Source organism: Urtica dioica, chromosome 2, assembly GCF_054948205.1.
Source record: "Urtica dioica subsp. dioica isolate 48M chromosome 2, U.dioica_male_clone48M_v1_H2, whole genome shotgun sequence".
NCBI classification, from domain to species: Eukaryota; Viridiplantae; Streptophyta; class Magnoliopsida; order Rosales; family Urticaceae; genus Urtica; species Urtica dioica.
The window spans coordinates 46,314,994-46,342,442 of record NC_142757.1 but is presented as its reverse complement, the minus strand read 5'-3'; the positions used below and the strand labels follow the sequence as shown (position 1 = coordinate 46,342,442).

The 27,449-nt window shown below is 37.7% G+C and overlaps 4 protein-coding genes across 5 annotated transcripts; 2 read left to right on the top strand and 2 right to left on the bottom strand.

Moving 5' to 3' along the window:
• Positions 1 to 9: 9 nt before the first annotated feature.
• On the bottom strand, positions 10 to 2,533 carry LOC149405022 (potassium transporter 25-like). 2 transcript variants are annotated; one of them, XM_089606754.1, is made up of 2 exons: positions 1,155 to 2,533; positions 10 to 687 (listed from the first exon to the last, which is right to left on the bottom strand). In XM_089606754.1, the coding sequence occupies exons 1-2, from the start codon at positions 1,203 to 1,205 to the stop codon at positions 160 to 162; spliced, it is 579 nt and encodes a 192-aa protein (XP_089462880.1). In that variant the 5' UTR covers positions 1,206 to 2,533; the 3' UTR covers positions 10 to 159. Both variants share the same exon structure in this region, with proteins under 2 accessions (XP_089462880.1, XP_089462881.1).
• LOC149405021 (cation/H(+) antiporter 15-like) lies at positions 2,314 to 5,722 on the top strand. Its single transcript, XM_089607747.1, has 5 exons — positions 2,314 to 2,426; positions 2,585 to 2,951; positions 3,029 to 3,570; positions 3,656 to 4,112; positions 4,177 to 5,722. The coding sequence occupies exons 1-5, from the start codon at positions 2,314 to 2,316 to the stop codon at positions 5,497 to 5,499; spliced, it is 2,802 nt and encodes a 933-aa protein (XP_089463873.1). The 3' UTR covers positions 5,500 to 5,722.
• A 9,819-nt stretch (positions 5,723 to 15,541) lies between these two features.
• LOC149405020 (VQ motif-containing protein) lies at positions 15,542 to 17,652 on the top strand. Its single transcript, XM_089606751.1, has 2 exons — positions 15,542 to 15,621; positions 16,992 to 17,652. Exon 2 carries the CDS (start codon positions 17,075 to 17,077, stop codon positions 17,567 to 17,569), a length of 495 nt encoding a protein of 164 aa, XP_089462877.1. The 5' UTR covers positions 15,542 to 15,621; positions 16,992 to 17,074; the 3' UTR covers positions 17,570 to 17,652.
• Positions 17,653 to 18,990: 1,338 nt separating this feature from the next.
• Positions 18,991 to 23,339, bottom strand: LOC149405019 (alpha/beta-Hydrolases superfamily protein). Its single transcript, XM_089606750.1, has 5 exons — positions 22,557 to 23,339; positions 21,244 to 21,280; positions 20,778 to 21,014; positions 20,638 to 20,685; positions 18,991 to 19,858 (listed from the first exon to the last, which is right to left on the bottom strand). The coding sequence occupies exons 1-5, from the start codon at positions 22,934 to 22,936 to the stop codon at positions 19,304 to 19,306; spliced, it is 1,257 nt and encodes a 418-aa protein (XP_089462876.1). The 5' UTR covers positions 22,937 to 23,339; the 3' UTR covers positions 18,991 to 19,303.
• Between the last annotated feature and the right edge of the window lie 4,110 nt (positions 23,340 to 27,449).

The following is a 27,449-nucleotide window of genomic DNA, read 5'->3' as shown; positions in this document are numbered from 1 at the left end:
CTTGTAACGTTCCAACTTCACAACCACCTTTTTTGTATAATCCAACGACAACATGAATGTAACCAAATTATCCTCATATATATATTTGTGGAAGCAAAAGTTACAACACCATGAACATATAAATTATAATAAAACTCGCAAAACAATTTGTTTGTTTAATCAGCAGCCAACAAAAGTCATAAAAATTCTTACGCAAGTGGCATCAGCAACAACAGCAATCAGCCTCTGTTGCCCAAGCGTAGGTCCTCCTCCGCCATCGGATTCTGCCCCGGCCCACAATTGTAGACTCCGGTCGCCGGTTGATGACTCTGAGACCAGGCTTGGGCCGCCGGTTGATGAGAATTCACCGGTTGATGACTCTGCGACCAGGGTTGGGCCGCCGGTTGGTGAGAATTCACTGGTTGATGAGCCTGCGACCAGGCTTGGGCCACCGGTTGGTGAGAATTCACTGGTTGATGAGATGAGTCTGCGACCAGGGTTGAGGTCGTCGCCGATTCCGACCCCGTGCCTGACCATCTCCTCAACCACGGTGCGGCACGGATCCCGGCCCCGCCTCGCACAGCCCGCGGGCTGGCGTGGCTGCACCACGGGTGCCACCTGGCGACGGTGCACCAGAACGTGTGCTCGAAGGCGAACCTGGTGGACGAGGACTTCGAGGCGCGGCTCATGGACTCGGGGCTGGCCCGCCTGGTGGTATAATCCATCCAAGTCAAAATATCAGAGACATGACCTACTTGATTTGAACTAAGGATACCTGTCATAAAAACCCAGAGAGTAACGCTGGCCAGCCAGTATCCCAGGTGCTCGAATCCTTGTCGTGAGAAGCAGCACTACGAACCTTTTAGCGACCCTTCTCCACTCGGACTTCACTGGTTCTATACACAGCTTGTACTTCGGGTCGGGGGCATGCTTATGAGGACAGTGCGACTCCACAGAACATCCTTTTCGACCCGAAGTACAAGCTGTGTATAGAACCGGTGAAGTCCGGGTCGAGAAGGGTCGCTAAAAGGTTCGTAGTGCTGCTTCTCACGACAAGGATTCGAGCACCTGGGATACTGGTTGGCCAGCGTTACTCTCTGGGTTTTTATGACAGGTATCCTTAGTTCAAATCAAGTAGTTCATGTCTCTGATATTTTGACTTGATAGTAGGCCACCTCGTACAGCGACGCCTCCGGCTTCAGGTCCTTCTCCCCGAGCTTCACCATCACGGGGACGCACTCCGCGGCCCTCCCATCTTCCCGAACACGTAGCCGGTCACGAGCCACAGCCTTGACTCCACCATCCTCAGGAAGGTCCGGAGGGCGTCATCGACTTGGAGCAGAGCTCCTCGAACATGGCCTCCGCCTCCGCGATCATCCCAGTATAACGTGATGATGTTGGAAAGAATAAGAATTCAACACACACAGATTCAATTTAGAAAGCTTTTTTTTTTTTTTTTAAATGTTGAGGAAAGAAATGGATCGGGAGAATTAGGGATTTGAGTTTGATATTTATAGGGAATCAAAATTGAGTATTGTGTGTGTGTTCGGCTCTCCGTCGTCACCGGGGCGGACGTAGTTGCTCATTGATGGAATCGATCTCGCCAGACCGGCATGAGACTTCGTTGAACCGAGAGCTCGATCCGCTGCTTAAGTCTCCGATGTCGACATTGCAGAGAGAGTAATACTAATACCCATTGGTTCGTCGCTTCTTCGGGTTTTCACAATCTCCATTCTCGTCGGGCTGCTGACGGCGGCGGATTACAACAACCTGTGCCAGTGCGAGACGCTGGACGACATCAAGATGCACCTGTCGGCCACGGAGTACGGCCCGTACCTCCAAAACGGTGAGTGCGATCTATCCGATCCCATGGAGCTTAGGGTTTGGTTTTGGTTGTTGATAGATCTGAAATCGCCGGTTCCAAAACGGCTGTTCACAATCCGGACGTGCGGGACCCGGACGGACTTGATGCAGAGGAGCACGAGGACTTGGTGGAACGCGGGGACGTTGGTGACGAAATGCGAGAATATCGCGGGGATTCCCGAGACGAGGTCGGTGTGTACGATCCCGATCCCGAGGCTCGGGCCGAGGGTGAGGAGCCAGTTGAGGGAGACCTTGTTGTGGACCTCGAACTCGTACTTCTTCACCGTGCCGTAGTGCCACACCCACACGTACATGACGAGCATGAACGCCACCGAGAGGGCCACCGGGACCCACGCGCCTTCGAGGAACTTCACGAGCGAGGCCGAGAAATAGAGGGCCTCGATCGTGCCGAAGAACAGAACGAACGCGATCGCGAACGCGATGTTCCAAATAAATTGAATCTGTGTGAGCATGAAACGAGCGACTTTGGCTTCGCAGTTCTGGGCTTGGCTCTCAGGGAAACGAGATTGGCAAAAGCCGGCGATTGTTGTGGAAACACCGAAGAAGATGAAGAACAACACAGAGTAGCGAATTCCATTTCTGTTTGTTGGACACCCACTCAATTAATCTCCTCGTCTAAAATTAGGACTTGTCAACTTGGGGCTAATCACAGCCACAACTATAATTAGGACGTGAATACATTTTACTATAATTAGGAGTTTGGCAACGTATTTCACAACAGAAGCTGTTTCCTTTCCAACTTCTTTTCCCTTGGCCTCTGCCCAAAAAGCCACCAAAACCCGGTGGCTTTGAAGGCAGAGGCAAGAGATCAGAGGGGCTTCTTCACGATGTTGCTTTGCAACCAAACGGACCCGAATGAAGACAAGTTCAAAGTGCAACCATGTTTCGAAAGCCAAGACCTGAATCACATCACGTTGTGTTTCAGGAAAGTCGTGACACATCAGACCGGGGTTTGGAGGGCGGAGAGCTCGTCTGATCTCATTCTTCCGGCTTTCATAAAGCAACTTTTCGTCATCCTCGTCATCAACCGCATCCTCACCCTCGCCCTGAGGCGCTTCCACGTCCCACGTATCGCCGCCGAGATCCTCGTGAGAAACACCGATCCCATTTCACATCCTCTTCTTATTCACATGGACAAGAAAAACTTAATGATACAAAACTGCAGGGTGGTTTGATCCTAGGTCCATCTGGATTCGGGTTCACGGACTTGGTGACGAAGCACATCTTACCATGGGGGACCCTAATAGTCATGGAGAACATAGCAGCGCTGGGGATGATCTACTTCATGTTCATCGTGGGCCTGGAGGTTGACCTGAAACCCGTGCTGGGGGCGGGGAAGAAGGCTCTGACGACGGCGCTGGCGGGGATTTTGGTGCCTTTCCCGATCGGGTACGCGCTGCATTACTTGCTCATCGAGAACTTCTCGATCATCTCGAAAGGCCACGTGAACCACTCCGGGCCCTTGTTTTGGGGGCTGGCGCTGGCCACCACCAACTTCCCTGACCTGGCCGGCCTCCTCGCCGACCTCAAGCTGCTCCACACCGACGTGGGCCGCACCGCCCTCACCTCCGCCGTCGTGTCCGATCTCCTCTGTTGGGTCATCTTCATATTCACGCTCGCCACCTCCCACAAGGGCCGAATCTTCACCGTCGCCACCACCTCCGCCTATATCCTCTTGTGCGCCTTCGTCTTCCGCCCCGCCCTCAAGTAATTGTTATTAAACGATCTACACAAATAATTTATCACTTTTCAAAAAAAAAAATAATGAATTTTTTTATTTTTATTTTTTGAGGTGGGCGCTACGGAAGACGAGCGAGGAGGAGAACTACGGCCAGCAGCACGTGGTGTTTATAATGGCGGGGGTGATGCTGAGCGCGTACATCACGGACGCTTGCGGGTCCAACTCCATCCTGGGCGCGTTCCTGTTCGGCGTGATCCTCCCCAAGGGAGAGATCAAGGCTCTGGTGATGGATTCGACGGAGGATTTCGTGTCGGAGCTCCTGACCCCGCTCTTCTTCTTCTGCATCGGGCTGAGGGCTGATCGGCACTGGATGTACGAGCGCGGCGTCGGCGGTGGAGACATCCTCCTCGTCGTCGTCCTCGCCTTTGTCGCCAAGATCTTCAGCACTTTTGTTGTCGCCTTCTTCGTCAACAAGATGCCCGCCAGGGACGGCGTCGCCCTCGGCCTCCTCATGAACACCAAAGGCCTCCTCTCTCTCGTCATCATCAACACCGGCCGAGACTTAATGGTATGCTGTTCTCTCTCTCTCTCTCTCTACTTCTAACTATTTACATTTCCGGCTGCGTCGCCAGGCTCTGGACATGCAAACGTTTGCAGTGATACTGCTGGCTCTGTGGGTGATGACAGCGGTGGTGGGACCCATCCTGTCTCTGACGTACAAGTCGAAGAGGGGGCCGCGCGAGTACAAGTACCGCACCATCCGGAGCATCGAGGGGAACTCGGAGTTCCGAATCCTGGCGTGCCTGCACTCGACGCGAAACTCGGGCGGCCTGAACGCCCTGCTCAGAGCCGCCAACGCGACGAAGCAGTCGCCGGTGTACGCGTTCGCGGTCCACCTGGTGGAGCTCATCGGCCACGCCTCCGCCATGCTCATCGTGCACGACGCCTGCAAGTCGGACGGAGCCGGCGGAGGAGGGGCGGCCGGGGACGCGCTGGAGAGCCTCGAGGGAGACTTCTTCGCGGTGCAATCGCTCACGGCCGTGTCGGCCTACAGCACGATGCACGAGGACATCTGCACCCTCGCCGAGGACAAGCGCGCCACCCTCGTCGTCCTCCCCTTCCACGTCGCCGCGGCCGAGGGTGGCGGCGCCGCCGCCCCCGAGTCCACCGCCAACTCACCCTTCCGTACCGTCAACCGCAACGTCCTCGACCACGCACCTTGCTCCGTTGCCGTGTTCGTCGACCGCAGCTTCAACGCTGCCGGCGGCGGCGACGACGACGAGGGGTCCAGCGGGGGGAGGGCGGCAGCCTCGGGGTACCGGCACCACATGGCGGTGGTGTTTCTGGGGGGGAGGGACGGGCGGGAGGCGCTGGCGTACGCGTGGCGCATGGCGAAGTCGGCGAGGATAGCGCTGACGGTGATGCGGTTCGTGGCCGGGAAGAACGCGGCGGCGGCGGCAGCGGAGGAGGAGGAGGACGGAGGGGTTCTGGGGGCGGAGGCGGAGGGGGAGAAGGAGAGGGCGATGGACGAGCAGTACATCCAGGAGTTCCGGCTGAAGACGAGGGACGAGGCGTCCATGAGGCTGATGGAGGCCACGGCGGACAACGGGGAGGAGGTGGTGAGCATGGTGAGCTCCGACGACACGAAATACGATGTGTACGTGGTGGGGCGGGGGAAAGGGGCGGCGGCGGCGCTCACGGCGGGGCTGTCGGACTGGTCGGAGTTTCCGGAGCTGGGCACGCTGGGCGACGTGCTCGTCTGCTCCAGCTTCGCGGCGGAGGCCTCCGTGGTGGTTGTGCAGCAGGGACCGGCGGGAGAGGAGGACCACGTGTCACTCGGGCAGGTCAGGGAGGAGTTCGGCCACATGACCTGGCATCCGCCGGAGGCCAGCTCCGCCTACGCGCCATTCATCCACCGCAGGGTTAGGGTCGGCGATGAGGACGACCATCTTTGATTTATTTATTTATTCGTTTATCATTTGTGTTCCTTCCTTCTTCGTTTATTGCTTTATGATGTTGCTTTTGTCTGGTTGCTCAGTTTTTTCCATGTCAACAAATTTGCCCCCACTTGTTTTACATGATTGCAAGGAAGCAATTCGTGAAAGGGAAGTTAGTTATGTAATTGTAAACTCATTACTTCTTTTTAACAATGGACTTTCTAAACTTTTCCTTGATTTTGGTCCTTAAAAAAACTGATTATCTGATGGTGGTATATTTTAATTATTTTTCCTTATTAGCATAGTATATTTTTTCATTATTTTATTTATGTAGGGTTATTTTAATCTTCGTTTAGTTATATTAGGGTTATATACTCATTATTACGTTTATTCAAATTATCTTTCTTTTTCTTTTTTCGTAATCCCCAAATCTTCTATTAGCTCTCCCTAATTTACATTTTGTGTCTATCCCCGTGTGTCCGGCATCAACAAAAATGAAGGGGATCGGTACCGAGGTCATGTAGCTAGGAAGATGATCTAGGCCTCAAGTCTTGTTGGTGTGTCTATTTTCTATAAGCTCCTCATGTGTTAGACTCGGTTCCCTCTTGCCAAAAATAGCAGGTGGTGCATATTTTTTGTATTTATCATTTTATGATGATTTATTAATTATTTATTTGTTCGGTTGGATTTCTAGACTGTTTGCTTTGTAGCATGGATTAGCCTTCAGCCGTTGTCTTGTTTAAATGCTTTATTGATAGATTTATAGAATTATGTCATGATTGATCAACTTTGTTGCTCAAATTCCTCCGCCAACCATTTGATGCACTTTCAAATAGCTTTAGAAGTTCAAGTGTTCGAATTTTAGTGTGCATGGAAGCGATATTATTAAGCTGGAAATTTTAATCAGTGCCTTGTTGATATGTTAAATATTCAAAATCCGTAACTTTTCATTCTTTACTCGAATTCTAATGAAAACTCTATGTAAATTATCGATAAATAAATAATAATAAGGAAATATATGTATATGCTGTCACCATCTGCTCACAGTTGTAATAGGTTTAGTCACATTAAGGAAATATGACTAATTAAGCGACTTCAAATGCTGAAATTCAAATGTTGAAATTGCTATTTAATTAGCTATTTTTTTTTTTTATAAATGTTTTAAATACAGTCACCGATGCGTGTGGCAAGGCAAAATAATCCATTGATTTTTACATAAATAACTTTCTGTAACAAAATGGAAAGAAAATCGAAGAAGTCAACGTTTGTGAACTGAATCATCGTCAACCTAGTAAACGTTGTTTTTTACTATATATTCTGTTATTAATGAATATCCTTGACATTACTATTTAAAACTAAATTGATACACGTCAATCTTGTGAAAACAAATATTATTGAGTCTATTTTAAAGACTTACTAAGTAACGCGTAAAACAGTAGTGTAGTCGTCTTAGTTACGTAGGACCCAGGATCTAGACAATTCGCACTGCACCAACGCTCACTATATGCAACGTTTCAATCAGCCCTTTCAACTAAATCAAATTATCATCATAAATAACTCTCATCCACATTATTGATAAAATGAGAGTAAAAACGGAAAACAATAATAATAAAGAGCCACTAGTACTACATCTTGTAACGAGAGAGGCCAGATTCATACATCGAATCAGAATTACATATATAAAACATATTAAATATACCTGTGTATTTTACAATACATATAACTATTAGCATAATTAATAGGCGATTTATTAAAATTCTAAACTAAGTACACCTGACATTTTTTTTCAGAAACTGTGTGTCAACTGAAAAAAAAAAAAAAAAAAAACTAGCTTCTAAGTTCTAACTATTAAACTCGACTGTTCATCAATCATTATTTTTAGATCTTGTAATGAATCTCGTCCACAACAAAAGAGACAGAAAAAAAAAATCAATGAAAACACCCAAACCTTTTGTGCAAGTATTTATTTTCCAAATTCCCCTAAAATCGCATCTCACTCTCATCTCAGGCAATGCAAGTAAAAAAACAGCAGACGGCCACGAGAATTAAAAAAAAACAATGATAATAAATAACAAAAAAAAACCGAGAAAATTACCCGACAGGTTTACTAATATATTTATATATATATATATATATATATATATATATATATATTTATATATATATATATATATATTTACGCTATATGTACATGATATAATTTCTGATTCAGTATATGTATTTTCCATAGCTAATTATAAGATAATGAATTACACGTTTTTGCTTTCCCTCGCGAATTTTCGAACGAAGAACAACCTCCTGAGAGCCCTGAGAAGCACCACCGTGCTCGTCCTCTTCTTCGCTCTCACCAAAGCGGTCTCCGAAACCCTAATTTTCTTCAAACCCCGTGGCGGCTCTAGGGTTTCGCCGCCGGAGAAAAAATTAGGATTTCTGACCGTTGTCATTCTGACTCGACCGTCCATCGAAGCCACTCTCTTGAGCTCTCTCTCGTTGAAGTCCTGCCATAGCAAGTCCATCCTCATCTCCGAATCTCCGGTCTCGAACTCCGAAAAGCTCTTGTGCTTCCTCGGAGCCTCCGATCTTCTCTCCTCCGCGTCATCGTCCACGTCATCGTTGTTATCTGGATAGACCAGCGACGATATTCGCCAGATCGACGAGTGGGTCGGGATCGAGAGTCCATTTATCGTCGTCGCGTTGAGGAGTTTCGGGAAGCTGAAATCGTCTCCGATCGACATTTTTTTTTTTCTGTGGAAGAAAAGTTTGGTTTGGTGGTTATTATGGGGATAGAATGGAAGGAATGATTGTAATTTGTATGGAAATGGAATATATATGTGTCATTTTTTTTTAATTTTATATATGTCATTTTCAATGTGGAAATAACTAAAATGAAAATTAAGATTCTAACTTGCATCGACTTATAGAGTCGCATTAAATGTCACTTTGATAACGCACAACTACCGCCGGATTGATTGCTCGGATAAGGTTATTATAAATTCATTTTTTTATTTTTTTTATTTTTGCGATTGTGGGTAGAAATAAATTGTCTAAGTCACAAAATTATCATGTTTTTCTTTCAATGCTTCTTAAAAATATCTAAAGGGGAGTTTAGATGTCCTGTGTATTTTTTTTTTTCATGTGCATATATTTGTTCCACGGAAACTATAGTTTGTGTGTTTTGTTATGATTTATAATTGTTAACTACGAGGATGTAGTGATGGATTTTTTTTTTTATTGAAAAAAAAAATACTTTAGCCTGGTCGGAAATGAAAGACTTTTGTTGAAAATTCTATAGAAAGCTAGTAAGACAAAACTTTCCTAGAAACTGTTCGATTTGAATTCCTAACAGCAGTTAATGATATTTTGGAATTTTTTTAAAAATTGGTGCTTCTAGAAACCGTGCCAGACATTTTAATCTCATCCAAATATAGAAATTACCAGTATTTTTTTGGTTTTTTGTTTTGTTTTTTTTTTTTTGTTTTTGTTTTTGTTTTACAGTTATGAATAAAAGATTATTTAATTTATGAATTATTGGTCTTGAAAAAAGATTCAAATTGAATATAATTTCACATTACAAAAATGCCCAGCTATAAAAGGCTAAAAGCACTTAACCCTTCTAGAGGTTTTAGTCTGAAAGCTCATCAAACCTTTAAGTAAATATATAAAATAAAAGCCTAGTCATCAAGGTAGTAATTATAGTCTGAAAGCAACAAATAGCCGTGCGTCATAAATAAGATTCTTATGAACATGCAGTGTCGGCTTGATAGAAGAATACTTGCAAATTAAAAACTGTGGTGTATTTCTGCCAAATTAGCTCATTAATGTTGAAATATTGTTGCAACGTCTAATTGTAATAAATATATTCACACGTTTAGTGATGGGTATTAACGCACTTTGGATTTTAGGGATTTGAGTTTCACAAATTCTCGCTAAATCATCATGAAGCTTTCTATTTTTGTTTTTCTTTTGCATAGAAATGTGGTATGAAGATTGAAACATGTCTATTATATTATGTGATGAAGGATATTAATGTACCACTGATCTTCACTCATCACCGAGGAGGTACTAGCAAGTAAATAGTCATATTCATAATCATGAAAATGCTTAGTTTGATCTCGCTAAATACATCATGATTGTTATGTACTATTTCTAATAAGAAAAATGAAACTTGAATGCTGATAAATGAACACTCGATATATAATAGGCAAATTGGACCGTTGGTGGACCGCAATGAGCAAAAGCGCCACAAACGCTTGTATGTTGATCTTTGATTATTTATGAAATATGATTGGGATATATCGACTTCTCAGTATGTATTGTTGTTGTAAATTATAAGGGAAATAAATACCAAAATATGATATAATTTAAACTCTGGAAAACATAAAATTACTTGTACATATAAAGATATATTTAGGATAAATATAACAAAAAGATAAATAAATACAATAAATCTATCAACATATGTATATGCTACAGAGGATTAATTATAGATCGATAACACGTAGTGAGTCTAATATTCTAAAGATCATTGCTATAAGTTTGTAAATTTAATAAAAATTTAAAAACTGATACGCAAGTGAATAAATTGTCATGGAGTGGTTTTTATTATCATTATTATTAAGTACAACATATTTGGGCAAAAAAACACTACATGGATCTTAAAGAAAAGCATCATAACTCTTAGTCGGACCAGATTATCATTTATGCACTGAGTGCAAATTGGACACACTTGAAATCGAACAGTACTTATGCTTGTTGTGCTAATTTATATATTGTTGATCATATTATGAGTTATGACAATAAAAAGTTTGCTATATACTTGTACAAACAAATTAGCATGCATCCCATGTACATACAAGTTTTAAAAAATTAGCTTAATTGCATGTAGTTCCTGGGCGGAGTCATAAATTAAAGGGTTATTAAGTTATATAGTCACACGGATATAGTGGATTGAGATATAGCACATCTTTGGTTAATTTCTTATAAATAGCCAAGTAAACTTATTAACAGATTAATAAAAGACTTATGTAACACAACTAAACATATATTTTAGGTAGTTAATAGGCTGCAACGTATGCAAATTGGCTATTTACAAAGTATTTACCAAAAGTTGGCTAATTTACAATTCATATAGTTTAGGCGGCTTACGTAACCAATTTTTTGTAAATTAAATTTAGAGTGGGACGATAGTCAAAAATAGAATTTAAGAAATTTCCACTACTAATATGGCTAGTGGATAAATCCAAGCAGCTGGAATCCGTCAACATGAAAAGAATCGTTCTTCAAGTTATTTAAACAAAAATCTAGTACACCTATACGTGACAATGGAGATAATTGTTAATTTGTCTCCAATTAATCCGATACAAAACAAACCGTTCAATTGACTTACTTAAGCAAATTACAACAATAGCATACAGAAAACAAAAAGATAAAAAAAAACATTAAAAAAATATCAACCATGACTATTTTTGACGGATTGTAACCCACTCGAAGTCGGGAGAGAGAGAACTCTCTCGACTAAAATTACATGAACAAGACTTGCGTTTCCAGTGTCAATTTCCCACGTTGCCACACGTTTGACCGAAAGAAAAGCGTCCATTGTAATTCAAAAAGTCTTCCGATCGAATATTATTTTCTTGAATTAGTGTGATTAATTAGTTTTTTTCTACTTTTATAGCTGAAAAGAAATATGAGTATATTTTATTATTACATTATATGTATAAAAAAAAGTGATAAAAAAATTCTATCAAATTAGAAGTTTGAGAGTCATGAGAACCAGGGACGGACCGGACCCAGTGTAGACCCGAGGGGTGAAAGAAACGTTATACGCGTTTTGCTATTTTAAATTTTTTACCCTAAAAATTTATATATTAGCACCTTTAAACCTTTTTTTTTTTGGCATATTAATTCCCTGATGGTAATCCAAGTCAAACCTACAACCACATCCCACCGAGGGCCAAAGAATCATTTCCATGAACTATGGCTATGGCTAAGTCGAGGTCCTCGAGGACATAGAAAAAATGGTGAAAAGCTAGCAATTATTAGAGGAGGGAGAATTCAGGAACAATATTAAATGGTACCATGTACTCTCTATTGATTACTAGCATTTAATCAGTATACTCTATTAATTATTTTGAAATAAAAGTATTTTCTTTTAGCTTTTTTGTCTAAGGAATGAAAGAAGTCCTCCTTAATTAATTTTTTTAATTTATTTTGTCTTTGAGGTAGCAATTGTGTACTCGAGGACAAGAATATATATATATATATATATATATATATTGGAAAGAGCCAGAAATTTTAATTATAGGGAGTTAATGTGTAAGATGCCTTTTATAGTGCTTGATCTCTCTTATAGTGAGTTGGTCAGAATTACTAGTTAGTAGTTATATATTGATAATCTTCGAGTATGTGACTTCATAGTATTTGGATAACCATCGATTTTGTGGTCAAAATGGGTATTTTTTTAGGGCGTTATAGAAATATGGTCAAAAGTAAATCTAATTTTTTGGTTTTAGCTTGTGTTTGCCAAACTTTAGAAATATAGTCAAACGGAATGATAAGCCAAAAAAAGTCTGATTTACTCTTATCTATTAACAAATTCGTTATTTTCTCTCTCATACTTTTTTTCATACATTTTTTTTTCATAAAAACTTCAAAAAACCATGTCTATCTCATATGAACTCGAAATTGAGTGATTCCAAATCCTACGGATTCGTGACGTCGAGATCTTCAAAAATAGATCTATTGTGTTTGATTAAAATTCATGTTTAATGCTATAGATGTAGAAAAATCACGTTACTGCCTTAGACATGGAAATAACTGAATTTTTTTGGAAATCATCTGGAAATAAATGGAGACGTAAACATGATGCATTAAATATGATTTTTCATCTTTTTGAAGATCTCGGCGCCATGAATCTGTAGGATTTGGAATCATTCAATTTCGAATTCGTATGTGATAGATATGGATTTTTGAAGTTTTGATGCAAAAAAAAATGTTTTAAATAAAGTAGGAGGGAGAAAGTGATGAATTAAGAAACAAGAGAGAGAAAGTGATGAATCTAGAAGAAGAAAAAAACGTTATATTTATTTAAGGACAAATATGGAATTTTAACTCATTACCTCTAGTGCCACCTAATATAATTGGCCATGGGCTAAATCTCAAACCTTGAGTTTAAGGTGTCTAGTTATTTACAAAATTCTATTTTTTTATTATATAGTCACATTTTTTATTGACTAGTCTTAATTTAACCGCAAGCATCTCCCATGATTTTGGTTCTACTCGGTATTTTTCGAATCTTACCTTATGGTCCAAGAAGTTTGACAAATATTTTGGTCCTTGAGTCCTCTACTCATACCTCTTTTTTGGTAGTTAATTAATGGACATGGTCTATTTAGTATTGAATAGGCTTTTTTTCATTCTTATTCAGATTTTACCCATATAAAACTATCTTCCAATTTCTTTGTGCTTTATAAAAAATAGTTAGAAACTTTATTTGTTTATTTCTTCGGTTACCCTAGGGTGGATCCTCTGATTTACTAAGAAACCTTTGATTATGCCCTAACTCTAATCGATATGTTTATCTTTATTGATCTCTTTGGGTTTTTGTCAAAAAATTTATGTTATATGCATATTGTTGATGTCTAAAAATAGATTCAATAATTGTCTCGATGATTGTATAACCTGTAACAAACTGAATACAAAGACCGGATTTTTTTTTATACTAGACGAATCTCAATACAAGAAGTTCTTCAATAAGAATATTGTTTTTGTGTATATAGAATGCAGTGTCCTTTTTTCTTCTCCTCTCCTCCTTTTATATCTTCTCTTCGTAGGTTGATCAAGATAACTTCCATTTAGTTATTTTGCGGTTTCTTTTGTGCTTACGTGGCCAAGTAAGCGTTATCTTGATGTCTGTTATTGTGCCGAGAAGCTTTTATTAAACTTAATCGGCATTGAAGCTTAACTTATGCTTCATTGCGTTTCTCATGTTTAAAATACCTTTGATCGGTATTTTATTTAGTCTGTTCGGTGTTATTAATATTCCGATTATAACACATATATTCTATTGCATCATGCCGAATAGAGGCTTTATATCCTTGAAAATTTATCAGGATATTTTCTACTCTTATCTTATGAGTACACACCTTATATTCATGAATTTTATGGAAGTCTTTTCTATTCATAGCATACCAAATAAATACTATATACATGAAAATTATCCTAGTATTTATATTCATTCCATGCCGAATAGAGACTTGATATATATAAAAATTTCATCGAACGGTCTTTCTACTCCACCTTATGAGTATGAGTAGACAACTTACATTCATGAAATTTCACTTAAGTCTTTTCTATTAGGGAAAATATCAAGAGTATCCCTCGTGTTTAATCGAAATGCGAGGTTTATCCCTTCGATTTTTAAAAATAGCAGACATATCCCTTCAGTTTAATATAAATGACATATACCTCTCCTAAAAATTGTTATAATACAAATATCACCCTTTTCGTTTATTTTTTACAAAAAAATCATTTGAACTCCCCATAATACCCTTAATAGAATAAATATTTATTTACTATTTTATTAAAAAAAATCAAAATCTCTCTTTATAAAAGAAATCCTTAACTTTTTATAAAGGAATTTTTTAATTTAATTCTTTTGTAAAGAGAATAGAAAATAAAAAAATTATTTCATTAAGGGTATTTTGGGGAGTTCAATTTTTTTTTTTGGTAAAAAATGAACGAAAAGTCTGATATTTGTAATACAACATATTTGTAAGGGAGATATATGTCAATTATTAAACTAAAGGAATATGTCTTATATTTCTAAAAACTGAAGGTATAAATCGTGTATTTCGATTAAGCACAGTGGATACTGTTGGTATTTTCACGTTCTATTACCATACTGAATAATGACTTGATATATACATGAACTTTTATTTAGGCATCTTCTCCTCTTCACCTTATGTATGAGCTAAGCATTTTTATTCAAGTATTTTAATCTAAAGTATTTTCTACTCTTTCCTTAGACATGCTATATGTTTTCAACTCGGTTTTTTCTATTCATTCCATCATTATACATAAAATAAATAAATAAATAAATAAATAAAATTGGTGTCTTATGCTCTTACCTTATAACCTTGTGTGTAAAGACACGATATTCATTAGATTTAATCTAAGTCTTTTCTATTCACGTCATGTTGAATAGAATTGATAACCGTCAAGTGACTTCGTACATTACATTAATCTAGATGATAACCGCCGACTTTGTGGTCAAAACGATTATTTTATAATTACGTGGTTGCTATTTTATTGACTATTCTCTATTTAACTGCATATTTCTCTGATAGTTATCGAACCTCATTGATGACCCTAGGCAATTCTCAATAAATTTATTCTCCAATTCTTTACTCAGACTTCTCTTTTAGCAATTAAGTACTAAATGGAGTCTTAAATATTGAATAGATTCGATTAAGTTCTTGCTAAGACTCTGTGCATATTTTTCAGCTACCACATGTACATATAATATTAAATCATGTAAATATTTTTTTTTATAATGTTATTTTAGAAGTACAAGACCATGTTCTAAACTAGTCGGTCACGAGCTAGACTAGTCCATTAGTGGATACGAATATCAATTTTGTTTTTTTTTTATTATTATTCTAAAGCAAGTAAATTCGGTTGAGTAAATAGTTGTCCTTTCTTAAAACAAAAGAGAGAGCTTCTTAAGAATCTTGTTAAAGCAAAAGGCAATTTTGGCAGTTATTTTTTATTCTTTTGAAGAGAGAAGTGATACGAGTGTTTTGCTCTCCTTTTTTTTATAACAAACTGATGACGTGGCACACCCATCTGTTGTCTTGTTATGGCTTTTGAGGTCACTTTTTGTTTGTCCTAATTGGCTTCTTAGTGTACTCTCATATCGAAAACCAAAACCAAAACCAAAAAACAAAAATAAACCATAGCCCTCAATTCTTGGTGTGAACATGTCACTTTTTTCCTCTTCTTTTAATTCTTCACATTTGAGTCATTCAAATTCCTTTCCGTTCGAATTTCTTTTAATTCTTCTTTTACTTTCCTTTGGCTATTTGCTCACTTTTAATTTCAGACTCGGTGTTCATGGAGATTCAATAGAGGATTTTCACGGTACGTTTTAGATTTTTTTTTTTTTTTTAAATAACCATTTTTTTAAGTGTTGATGCCATGTTGGATTAGTACAAGCTTTATTTATCGTGCATAATTGATGTGCCAGATTTGAAAATTGCGTGAAATGTTTATGTTAATCATCACGATTCTTTTTATTTCTTGCTCGTGTCATTAATTTTCTGGGTTTCTCTTTCTGGTTTATGTTAGTCACGTGTCATCGCAGATCTTATTTCTTCATGTTCTCATATCTTTTTTTTAGAATAAATTATTCTCAAACGTATTTTAAATTTTCTATTTGCAAATGATATCATAAGAACACTAGTACAAAAAACAGCATTGGGTGCGACTTTTTTCGCACCTAAAGGTCGAAAGTCGCACCCAATGATACCTTTAGGTGCGACAAAGTCGCACCCGAAAGTTCGCACCTAAAGGTCATGGGTGCGACTAGTCGCACCCGATGGTCATGATTTTTAGGTGCGACTTTTAGGTGCGGATATTCGCACTCATATTCGCACCCATAAGTCAGAAAAAATGTGCGAAAAAGTCCGCGCGAAGGCCATTGGGTGCGACTAGTCGCACCCAAAATATGGCGGGTAGACCAACGGGTGCGACTACCACCACTATTTGTAGTAGTGGAATTATATAGTACTTCCTTTTCTATATTATGTTTTCGCTCAAAATGGCATTTAGAAAACGTAGAAAATAAATCATATTTCTCATTTAATAAATGGAATGTTAGGATTTTTGTTTCTTTGTTTGTTTATCAAATCTGTAAAATATTTGTTTTAAAAAACATGTAGATACTTTTACGTGAAATGGTTCTATAGTATTAAGCTATTTATTATCCAGCCTAGCTTTTTAAATAATGTCTCTATAATAATTGTTAAACAGTTGTTTTTATACAAAACAATATATAATGTGTCCCAACGTCATCATGAAAATGCTGTAATAGTGTTACTCATCTCCAATCAAAGAATAAATACTTCTAGTATCTATTTTTTAGTTTTAACTTTAGATATACCGTCTATATCAATTTAATTATAATAATGCCGATTTAAACTATTCATTCACTCTATTACAACGTGTTGTCAGTTGGACATGTCCATTAACCTTCGTCAGACCTTTATTCCTTTCAAGTTTCTTTCATCGGAGTATGATTTTAGAGAGACAAGTTGTTCTACAACTCAATCGAGTTCGTGAAAGCCAAAGTTATCTAAACTTTTGAAATTTGGAAATTCCGAGAGCTAGCCATTGTTACTACGAATTGCATATTTAATATCGCTATTTTTGTCATTTTCCCTCAAACAAACAATGCCTAAGTACTTGGCTTTTCTTTTCATTTTGTTTTTTTGGTTTGACTTATTTTTCAGGTCCATAGCCTCAAATTCAGTTTTTTATTTTTATTTTTTATTCCTCTTCCAATGAGATAACACAAACAAACAAAAACGACACAATGGAGAAGCCAGTAACGACCCAAGTCCAAGCTGGTTGTAAGCCATTGACAACATTTGTACAAACAGACACAAATTCCTTCAGAGAAGTTGTGCAAAGACTAACAGGCCCAACAGAGCCCAATAACACGTCCCTTCAGGCCGGGCCGAGCAACAAGACATTGGGCCCAAAAAAGCCCAAACTCATCGAGAGAAGGCAATACATGAGACCCAAGCTTGAGATTGTGAAGCCCAATAATATCAACATAAGAGCAAACGACCAAGTCTCGCCTGGGCTAAACCTCCAAAAAAGCCCATCTACCATAATGTCAGGCTTGTCAATAAAGGAAGATAATGGGAAGAAAGCTGAGAAGAGTGTGGTTGTGAACAGTGAAGAGGAAGAGAAGGCAATCAAGGAGAGGAGGTTTTATTTACACCCATCGCCAAGAAGCAAAGTTGGATATTCCGAGCCAGAATTGCTTGCTTTGTTCCCTTTGCAATCTCCCAATAATAAGTGACCAAATTCAGTCTTCTTTATTTTATTATTATTTTTGTTTTTTTTTTTATTATTTTTGTTTATTTGTTTTTTTTTTTTTTTTTTTTTTTTTTGCTTTTGAGGTTCTTAGCTATACATTTCAACAAATCAAAAATAAAAGTTTGAACTTTGGTGTACCAAAAGCATCATTTATGATCATCATTCGGAATAAGAACGTTGTAGCTGTTTAGTCCATTTCGATTTTAAGAAACTAGTCACCATTTTGTTTATTTTGCAAATATATTATTTACTAAAATTCACATATATAAATGCTAGAGACAATCATGTAACATGTTATGTGATTAATCATGTCACGTCAACAAATGTAGTTAGATTGTAAACATGCTTGAAACGTTGGTTAAATTGTAAATCCAATGTTTCAAGTAGTCTAGTCCGTGAGATTTTTCTTGGAATAAATTATCTATGGTCTGGTTGCATCCTGTATTATAATATAGACTATCGTGGCCGTGTCACATAAATCAATTTTGACAACAAAAATAGTAGATTATAAGAGCTAATATGTAGATTATTTACACCCATCAATTTTTACAACAAAGCTCGTCAATTTTGAAAACACACGTGGTATAAATATAGATCAATATAAACAAACGTCTTCACCGTGGGGGTATCACAAGTTTTTCGGAGAAAAATAATATCTCGTACTCAAAGACGGAGTCATAAATGTAAACTAAAAAAGGCTAATACGTAAAAAAAAATGTTTAGGAGCTCTATTAAAAACAAACAAAAAGTGTAAAAACAATATTGAGGAGAGACTGTAGTGCCCTTTGGACCTATAATAATTTTGTTCTTTTTCATACTGACAAATAAATCGTAAAATAAAAAAATAAATTTACGAGTTTTTCATGAAAAATATATACAAAAGAAGAGTGTTTATAATAATAATAATAATAATAATAATAATAATAATAATAATAATAATAACTTGTAAGAATGCATGAAAATAATATACAATAACTCGCCGCACAATAGGTACTGATTGATTCCACGAAGATCCTTATATCACCGTGTAATGCTTCTAAAAAAATTGCATAAGTTTAATCACTCAAATTTGGAAAAAGTCCCACACGTTTCAAGTGGCTTATTTGTAACAATTCTTAAAAAAAAAAAAAATTGAGCATTAATTTGAAACCAAACATGAAAAGAAGTATAAATGTCTATCGCTAAAAAAAATAGTGCAAACGTGTCCATTTCATAACATTTTCCATGCAACCTATTTTGCTGAACTTTTAAAAACGTTGGTTAAAATGAAATAACCACATTTTATAATAAAATAAGACTGAACCTTGAAATTGAAGGTTTTAGACAACAAATCAAACTGCAATTCTCAGAAAAGAAAAATGACGAGGGAATTTCGCGGACATTGCTCCTAACTGATAACAACTATTTCTCAAGCCAAACATATATAAAATTGATAGGATAGTAAAACAAATAGAGTAAAAAAGGAAACAAACAACAAAAAGGCTGTTGAACTTGAATTTATACCACCAATAGAAACAAAGTAAATAAACTACTCTCCAAATTTAAAATAAATAAATAAAAACCCAGCTACTTAATTCCCTTTGGTTCATTTTTTCCTTCCCAACCACTAATAATAATAAATAAAAAAAAAACAAAAAAAACTGCACAAAAAGAGATGAGGAGAGGGTGTGTTAGCTGAATCAAAGTTCCACCAATCTATCTATACACCACCATTATTCTACTTCCCGGAGCACCACCGCCATTGGAAACACGGCAAGCAGCAGCAGCAACAGCACGGCCCCGAGTACGTCGGGCAGTCCGGGCAGCACGACGACGACAACGAGCACTTGGGCCTCCTCGGGCAGCACGACGACGACGAGCACTTGGGCCTCCTCGGGCAGCACGACGACGAGCACTCGGGCCTCCTCGGGCAGCACGACGACGAGCATTTGGGCCTCCTCGGGCAGCACGACGACGAGCATTTGAGCGTGCACGAAGAGCGGCAGTTGGGCGTGCACGGGCAGCAGTTGGAGCAGTTGTGGTGGTGGTGGTGGGAGGAGGCGTGGGTGCACTTCTTCTGGAGGCAGAGGGTCTGGCGGATGATCTTGAGGCGGGCGACGGTGGTGAGGCTCTCCATCTCGTGGACGAAGCGGCAGAGGTGGCGGATGTATTCCGGGTACAGCTCCAGGTTGCAGTGGCCCCCTCCTTTTATCCAAAGCGGCTCGTACGACTCCTTCGCCATCTTCCACAGCCCCTCCCCGTGCACCCACCGAACCACCTCGTCCTCCGTCCCCTGTCCTCGTCACAAACGCATTCATTTCTTTCATTATTCCAAGTTTTTAACAATTTCTTTCTCATATTATGTTCAATGTAATCAATCCTACACTTTACGACGGGTTGGTCTAGTAGGGACGGAGCTAAAGTAGGCCGAGTTTTATAACCCTAAAACTTTTTTTTTTTTTTTTCAAATTAGCCCCCCCGGAGAGCTTCTCTGGCTCCGTCCTAGGCGATTCTTTAGACCTTCGTAGTCCTGGCTTCGTGGATATTTGTTCCGTATATGTGTGTGTGTGTGTGAGAGAAAAAAAATGGATTGTAGGTTAACTATGCAGTGTGTGATATGGCACGAACTGGTCCCTTTTTTTCACTTTTAGGGGGAAAGAGCAGAAGCGAGATCGCAACATTAATCGATAAGAACTTTTGTGGTTCTATATAATTATAGACTAAGATATATGACTAAACTATTCTAAACCCACCCTTTAAACTAACAATTATTTAAAAAAAAAAAATAAACTTAGTATGTATTATACGAAAAATAAAAAAATAAATTTTTTTTTTTTGGCAAAAGCCATGTTACTAGTGCTTCTTACAACACCAGTGAGGCGTAACGAAGCCCTAAGAAGAACAGACCGCAAGCAAAACAACACACCGACCCGTCAACAACGAGACGAACGTCCACAGAACCAAAAGAACCCAAAAGAGAAAGAAAAAACAAAGGCTAATCCTAGAACACTCCTAGGATATGTTTAAGTCAACCAATCACATGTTCAAGATGCATCAATATGTGGGACTTACATGTATGACGAGAACGGGGCATTTGACTTTCTTGATCTTGTTAATGTTCTGCATACAACAACCAACCACCGTCAATAGCTCGGAAAAATAAATAATAAATAAATAAAATAACGGCATGATATCAGACTCCGTGGGACCACCTTATAAATGTCGAAGCAGAAAGTGAACTTGACATGACAGAGGACGCGGAGACCAGAGAGGATGGCACTGTGGAGAACGACGCCACGTAGGCGAGGCAGCTTCGACGCCAAGTGGAGGGTCGGGCCGCTTCCGACGGACTGCCCGTAGAGGATCACGTCCTCTTGGCTTACGCCGTACTGGCTCTCGAGGCACTCATACACTGCCTCTATGTCCGCGTACGTGTTCGACTCGCTCGGCTGAATTTTTTTCCATCACCGAACAAACATCATTCAAAAATTCAATCCCTGATTAATTGCTTGGATGAGATCTACATTGGTACGGTTTTATTTAATATTGAACAGTGATTTGATGAATTTCCAATTGAATTTGAATGTAGGTGGTCCATTATTTAATACTGAATTATTTTTAGAAAAAACTAATTATGTGACAAAAATGTAATGTGAGTGAGCTTTAGAGCCTATATACCTTGCCAGTTGAAGCTCCATATCCAGAATAGTCATATCTGCATCACAAATACATGATATTGAGATTGGTCTTTTGGAGTGGGATATGAAAATATGAAAAATAAAAACAAAAACTCAGATCTTAGATGGTACAAAATTAAATATCACGACCCATCCATGAACATTTAACAATTAACATTGAGAAAAAAAAAAATTCCCCAAGACTAATGTGCCCGTTAATTTCACATTTTGAAATTGATTTCAAAATATGGTTTTAGTAATCTAAAAAAAAAAAAAAAAAAAAAAAAAGCAAAACAACAAAAAGAAAAAAAAAAAAAAAAAAAGGAGTGCATGAAAACTCATCATTTTGTTTATCACAATTCACAACATATAACAAAAATTCGATATAATTCTATAAAATAAAATATAAAACCTTTTCAATATGGCCATAAAATATATTCAGATATTGCTTTTGGACGTATAGTTACTTATTTATTTAATTATTTAATAAAAGTAATAGTAATAACAATTAAAAGATAAAGAAACTGCCCTTTTTTTTTTTTTTTTTTTTTTGAGAACAGAAAGAAACTGCCCTTAAACTCCACTTATATTGAAAGATAAATGTACAGCAAAAACTATATTGACAGTTCAAAACTACATGACATAATTCTGAATTAAATAGGCTACTTCAGTAATAATAATAATAATAAAAAAAGGCTACTTCAAAAAATATTGAAAAAGGAAAAGAAAATCATGTAAGTATGAGGAGCGCACAAAACTCCAAGTACAGTAAAGCCTGCAATTTGCACTTCAGCAGATAAACAAACAAAGATCAATGACTCTCCCCTTTACCCTATTTATTTTTATTTCATCAACAATAAAAACAATTTGATAAATGCAAATTTTACTTTAAACATTAGAGAAAAAAAAAAGTGAGAAAAATGCACAAAGGAAAAGTTGGAAAATGACTCATAAGAAGAGCTAACAACGAGGGAGCTAGTGAAATCCAACTTCTCTTCCATATTCCACCTTACTTTTTCATTCCAGATAAAATCCAAAAGAAAAAACAGAGAAAAAAAAATCTGAAAAATATTCAACCAAAATGAAAAACAAAACAAACAAAGAGAGTAAAAAGTAAAATCTCCTCCGATCTGGCTCCCAACAAAAAATAAATTAAATAATAATCAATGCCAAAAACAAAAAAAGAAAAAAAAAAAAAAAAGCAGTACGACAAAACGAAACTAGAAGCGAAAAATCCGATCTTTGTCTAAGAAACTCAAAACCCATAAACCCAAATCATGTAATTTTCAACAGCCAACAACAAAAAAGACTGACCCCATGAGATTAACCCTGAGATTGACCTTGAGCTGAACGAAGAGGTCGTAGAGTTGACCAAGGTCAGCGGCGTTTCCATGGGAGTAAAGCAAGGTCAGCCTCGCGTATGGGTTTCTGAGGTAAAAAGCCACGATCTTGTTCCCGCGTTTCGTGTCGATGCTCAGAACGTCGAGCGACGCGCTATCGTCCGACGGAAAAGACGGCGGCGAAGAAGATGACGGCGTTTTGACGGAGGCGACGGCGGAGAGCTTCCCATCGGGTCTTTTCTTGACGGCGTAGGTCGCCGGAGACGGCGGAAAGAAGGCGAACTTGGCGGCTAAGTCGGAGAACATGCAACCCATATGTCTTTTTATTTTCTCTCTGCGCTCCAAACAGCTCATACACTCACGCCTTTTAGTATTATTGTACAGTGCATCATTTAAACACAGAGAGAGAGAGAGAGAGAGATTTGGGGCTGGGCGTTTTGGAGAGTTTTTGGGAGTTGGAACTTGGAAATGGGTTTGAGTTTTTCTTTTCTTCTATATTATTATTATTATTATTTTGTCTATGTGGGTTTGAGAGAGAGAGAGAGGGGTTGTGGACTGTGTTTGTGTTTAGCTAGATTTGTGAAAGGTCAGGGTTTTCAGATTTAATGGCGTAGAAGAAAATAGTTGCAGAGAGAGAGAGAGAGAGAGAGAGAGAGAGTTGTGTGATTGTGTTGTTGTAGTGAAGTGTGCAGTGTGTGTTTTAGTGTAGTGATTTTTTATGGTGTGTTTGGGTGGCAATGCAGAAAGTGTATAATGTATTATGCCACATGTCAATATTTATATAGACTTTCTTTTTATTTTTCTTATTAATTTGTTTAATATTTAATTATTTTTTACCCACCATTTTTATATTCTTCTACTTTTTACAATTTTTAACTTTTTTATTTCAAAAGATTACAATTTTATTTATTATTTACTTATATTATATATTAAAAAACATATCAGTCTAATAAATTATTTATTTATAATTAAAAAAGCTATGAACTTAAAAGAAAAATTGTATGAACACGAAACTCATCATGGCCATTCGGACGGTAACTAACGGAAGGAATGACTTCCGTCCACACAAATCATCTGACAAAAAATTTCCGTTTTTCGTGTATGTGGAAGTGTCGATGACACAGGCGAAAAAACTGGCTTTCGCTAAACATCGCATGTTTGATTTTTTTTTTGTTACATACATCTGGGTCGTTGGAAGTAAAATCCAACGACCCAGATTGTGTATGCCATTAGAGGACTATAACAACACTCGAAGGTTTTCTTTCTCTTTTTTTTTTTTTTTCTGTTAAGCTTTTATTATGTTACCGGAAATACGCCTACCATAAGGCCAAAAATTCCATCATTAGCGTTCGGGAATTTCCGTTTCAATCCGATCCGGAAGGGTTCGTCATTGAAAATCGGAAATGGTATTTCCGATACCGTTCGATAGCAAGGTTTACTTGAAACTATACAATTTAAGAAAGGGCACTGTAGTTTAATAGCTAACAAAAATATTCATGTTTTGAAAATAGCCAACGTTTGCAAATGTTTGGAAAAATAATCAAACAGCCTAGGTGGAATAAGTGATAGTTAATAAAAATTTACTTTTATAACCTTAGCTTTTTAAATTCGTCATTTTCTCTCCCCTGGTTTCGAATTCGTCACTTTCTCTTTCCTACTTTCTTTCCTACATTTTTTTTTCATAAAAACTTCAAAAATTCATAACTACCTCGTATGAACTCGAAATTGAGTGATTCCAAATCCTACAGATTCGTAGCGTCGAGATCTTCAAAAATAGACTCATTGTGTTTGATGAAAAATCATGTTTAATGCGTCACGTGTGTTTGTAATGAATTTTTCAGAAATATTCAATAAATTTCCATTTATTTCCAGATGATTTTCGAAAAATTTCAGTTTTTTCCATATCTAAGGCAGTAAGTGATGTTTGTACTGGCCTTGTTAGTTACAAAATTCTGTCATTAACATTCGAAAATTTATGTTTCAATCCGGGCCGAAAGGGTTCGTCATTGAAAATCGAAAATGGTATTTCTGGTACCGTTCGATACCCATGTTTACTTGAAAGTATACAATTTAAGAAATAATCATAGTCTCAATATTTTTAAATAATTTGTCAATTTAAATTATTTAGGCAATTTTATTTAAAAAATTTACTTTACTGTCTTTATATTAATTTTTCGTTTATTATTTTAATTTTAATAGATTTAATTACTTGACTGTCCTATTTTAAAGAATTCAAGGGTATTAACAAGTGATAAGTTATTTTTTCGTTTTAAAAATAATGAGTAATCGTTTTTTAACTTTGTTTTTACTAATTGAAACACTAATCATTTTGGCAGTTTTTGTAGTGTTAAATTTCCTTATTTATAGTTCATTAATTTTTTAAATGTTTTTATTTCTTTAATTTATAATTAAAAAAACAGTTTATTGGATGTTTACTTACGGACAATCATATGTATGTATTCTAGTTTATTTCAAAAATAATTTTCGAAAAATTGTTTATTTAATAATAAAAAAAGCAATAAACGTAAGTGTGTTTAAATGAATTTTTCTTTGTTTGGTTTACAAAAAGGTAGCCGTCTTTATACAATACCAATTTATTTGTTTATAAACGAAATTATTGTTGCAAAACAATATAAGTGTGTAATTGGTAATTTGTTTGTTTACAAACGAAAGTGTTTGTTGTTGAAGAAGAAGAAGAGAAGAGAGAAAAGAGGGAAAAGCCTTTTCAGAGAATTTGAATTCTGATTTTTTTGACGTTGACAATTTCAGAGTTTTAGTTTTTATATTGTTTACACATGAGTTGAAATATTACACGTAAGCAAAGCACACTAATTACAAACACATCCTCTCAAGTTTAGCTCCATATCAAGTAGAGGTAAGCTTGTCTCACAGTTCTTGAAAGTGCGGAATGGGAAGAGCCTTTGCAAATATATCTGTTGTTTGTCGAGCTGATGGGACATATCTGATTTCAATCTCCTTAGCCATAACCTTCTCACAGACGAAATGCACATTTACTTCTACATGCTTAGTCCTAGCATGATGAACCGGATTTGTTGCTAGTTGAGCAGCTCCGACATTATCACATCAAAGAATAGCTTGACCATTTACTTCAATTCTCAGTTCCTTGAGCAGATGTTTTAGCCGGGTTAACCCAGATGCAGCTTCTGCAACAGTTCTGTACTCTGCTTCATAACTGGACCTGGACACCACCTTTTGCTTCTTTGAACATCGGTTGATCAAATACCCTGCTAAGAACACAGTACCCAATTGTTGAGCTCCTGTCATCCACAGAGCCAACATAATCTGCATCAGAGAAACAGACTAAATCCATTGCGTTCCCATGACTGAACTGAATACCTCGATCAAGGGTTCCTTTTGGTAACTGAACAGTCTCTTGCAGGCACACCAGTGCTCATTCGTTGGAGATTGCATAAATTGACTCAATTTATTTACTGAGAAGGCTATGTCGGGCCTTGTTAGCGTGAGATATTGTAAAGCTCCCACAATGGACCTGTACAACGGAGCATTTTCGAATGCAACTCCACTTTCTTTTGTCAAGTTCTTGTTTTGACACATTAGAGAGGGTCTAGAGTTTGCATTGAGCATGTGTCTTGATGAGGAGGTCCACTGTGTACTTGTGTTGTGTCAGGCGATAGCCATCCTCTCTCTTGGTTGCTTCAAATCCAAGAAAGAAGTTCACCGGACCTAAGTCTTTGAGAGCGAACTGAATGTTCAGTGAGTTGACAAGGTATCTGATCACTGTACTATCGCCCCCCGTGATCAGGATGTCATCAACGTATGACAAGAATCAGAATCATGTCACAATCAGTGCCCTTGAAGAAAAGTGACTTATACGAAACAGAAGATGAAAAATCAAACCTGGTGGGAGCAGAGCTGAGTTGATCAAACCAAGCTCTCGGAGCTTGTTTCAAATCATAGAGAGCCTTTCTAGGGCTCAATACCTATTTCAATGGCAAATCGAATTCGTCAATCAATGTCAACGCCAATGGCGCCTCTTCCTTGATGTTTCAATCTACACCGACTTTCTCGCCTCTATGTTTTTCGTGATGTCATTTTTGTGAAAGTATCATGGGGATCCATCTCAAAACCAATTGGTAATGAGAGCAGTAAACCATGAACTTTATAAGCTCTTGTTAGCTCTGTTTTAATTTTTTACTCTAAAAATTTCAAGGGCAAATTAGACAAATTATATCAATTAAGTGGACCCATTGATTATTCATTTAAAATTATACAAACCATGGCTATTTTGTAATAGCCAAATCTTAAAATAGCTACTTTGCTTACTTGCCCAACTTAAAACTTCCTCTTTCTCTTGCAATGCCTTCAATACAAAGAAGTCCTTCTCTGTTTGACTAGCAATTCATTTTTGGTTCGAGTCATGTCAACTATAAAATTCTATTTCAATATATTTATAAAGATGATTTTTAAGTTATACGATGTAAATTCAGTAACTGATTTTGAATTTGACGATTAATCAATGACCGATTTTTCTAGTTTTTGAACAATATTATTGGCTAAGATTTCATCTTATCCATACAATAGAGAGACATAGAGCTACGGCAATATAAACTTAAACCTATGCAGAGAATAAGTTAAATAATAAACATATGCCGCCCTCTAAGATTGAAACCATTCCCTCATGAAAGAAATTTGTGTGGGATTAACGCTAGAGCATGTTAGGAACCGCCGAGTCTGTTAATTACCGATTACGCATATATTTTAAGAGCTTCACTTTAAAAGATTTTTTTATAGTTTTTTTTTTCGTTTGGAAAGCCGCACGAATTATTAATAATAAAATTAGTATTCTTATTGTTGTTGATGAATGGTTAAAAAATTGGGTTTCCAC

Excerpts from the sequence above, each read along its gene's own strand:
- LOC149405022 (XM_089606754.1), bottom strand. The coding sequence starts at position 1,205 with ATGGTGAAGCTCGGGGAGAAGGACCTGAAGCCGGAGGCGTCGCTGTAC. Across the intron at positions 688-1,154 it reads CGGAGGCGTCGCTGTACGAG|GCGGGCCAGCCCCGAGTCCA; the intron begins GTGGCCTACTAT and ends TTATACCACCAG.
- LOC149405021 (XM_089607747.1), top strand. The coding sequence starts at position 2,314 with ATGAAACGAGCGACTTTGGCTTCGCAGTTCTGGGCTTGGCTCTCAGGG. Across the intron at positions 2,427-2,584 it reads AAGATGAAGAACAACACAGA|AAGCTGTTTCCTTTCCAACT; the intron begins GTAGCGAATTCC and ends ATTTCACAACAG. Across the intron at positions 3,571-3,655 it reads GTCTTCCGCCCCGCCCTCAA|GTGGGCGCTACGGAAGACGA; the intron begins GTAATTGTTATT and ends TTATTTTTTGAG.
- LOC149405020 (XM_089606751.1), top strand. The coding sequence starts at position 17,075 with ATGGAGAAGCCAGTAACGACCCAAGTCCAAGCTGGTTGTAAGCCATTG.
- LOC149405019 (XM_089606750.1), bottom strand. The coding sequence starts at position 22,936 with ATGAGCTGTTTGGAGCGCAGAGAGAAAATAAAAAGACATATGGGTTGC. Across the intron at positions 20,686-20,777 it reads TCTGCTTCGACATTTATAAG|AACATTAACAAGATCAAGAA; the intron begins GTGGTCCCACGG and ends TGTTGTATGCAG. Across the intron at positions 19,859-20,637 it reads GCCCCGTTCTCGTCATACAT|GGGACGGAGGACGAGGTGGT; the intron begins GTAAGTCCCACA and ends TGACGAGGACAG.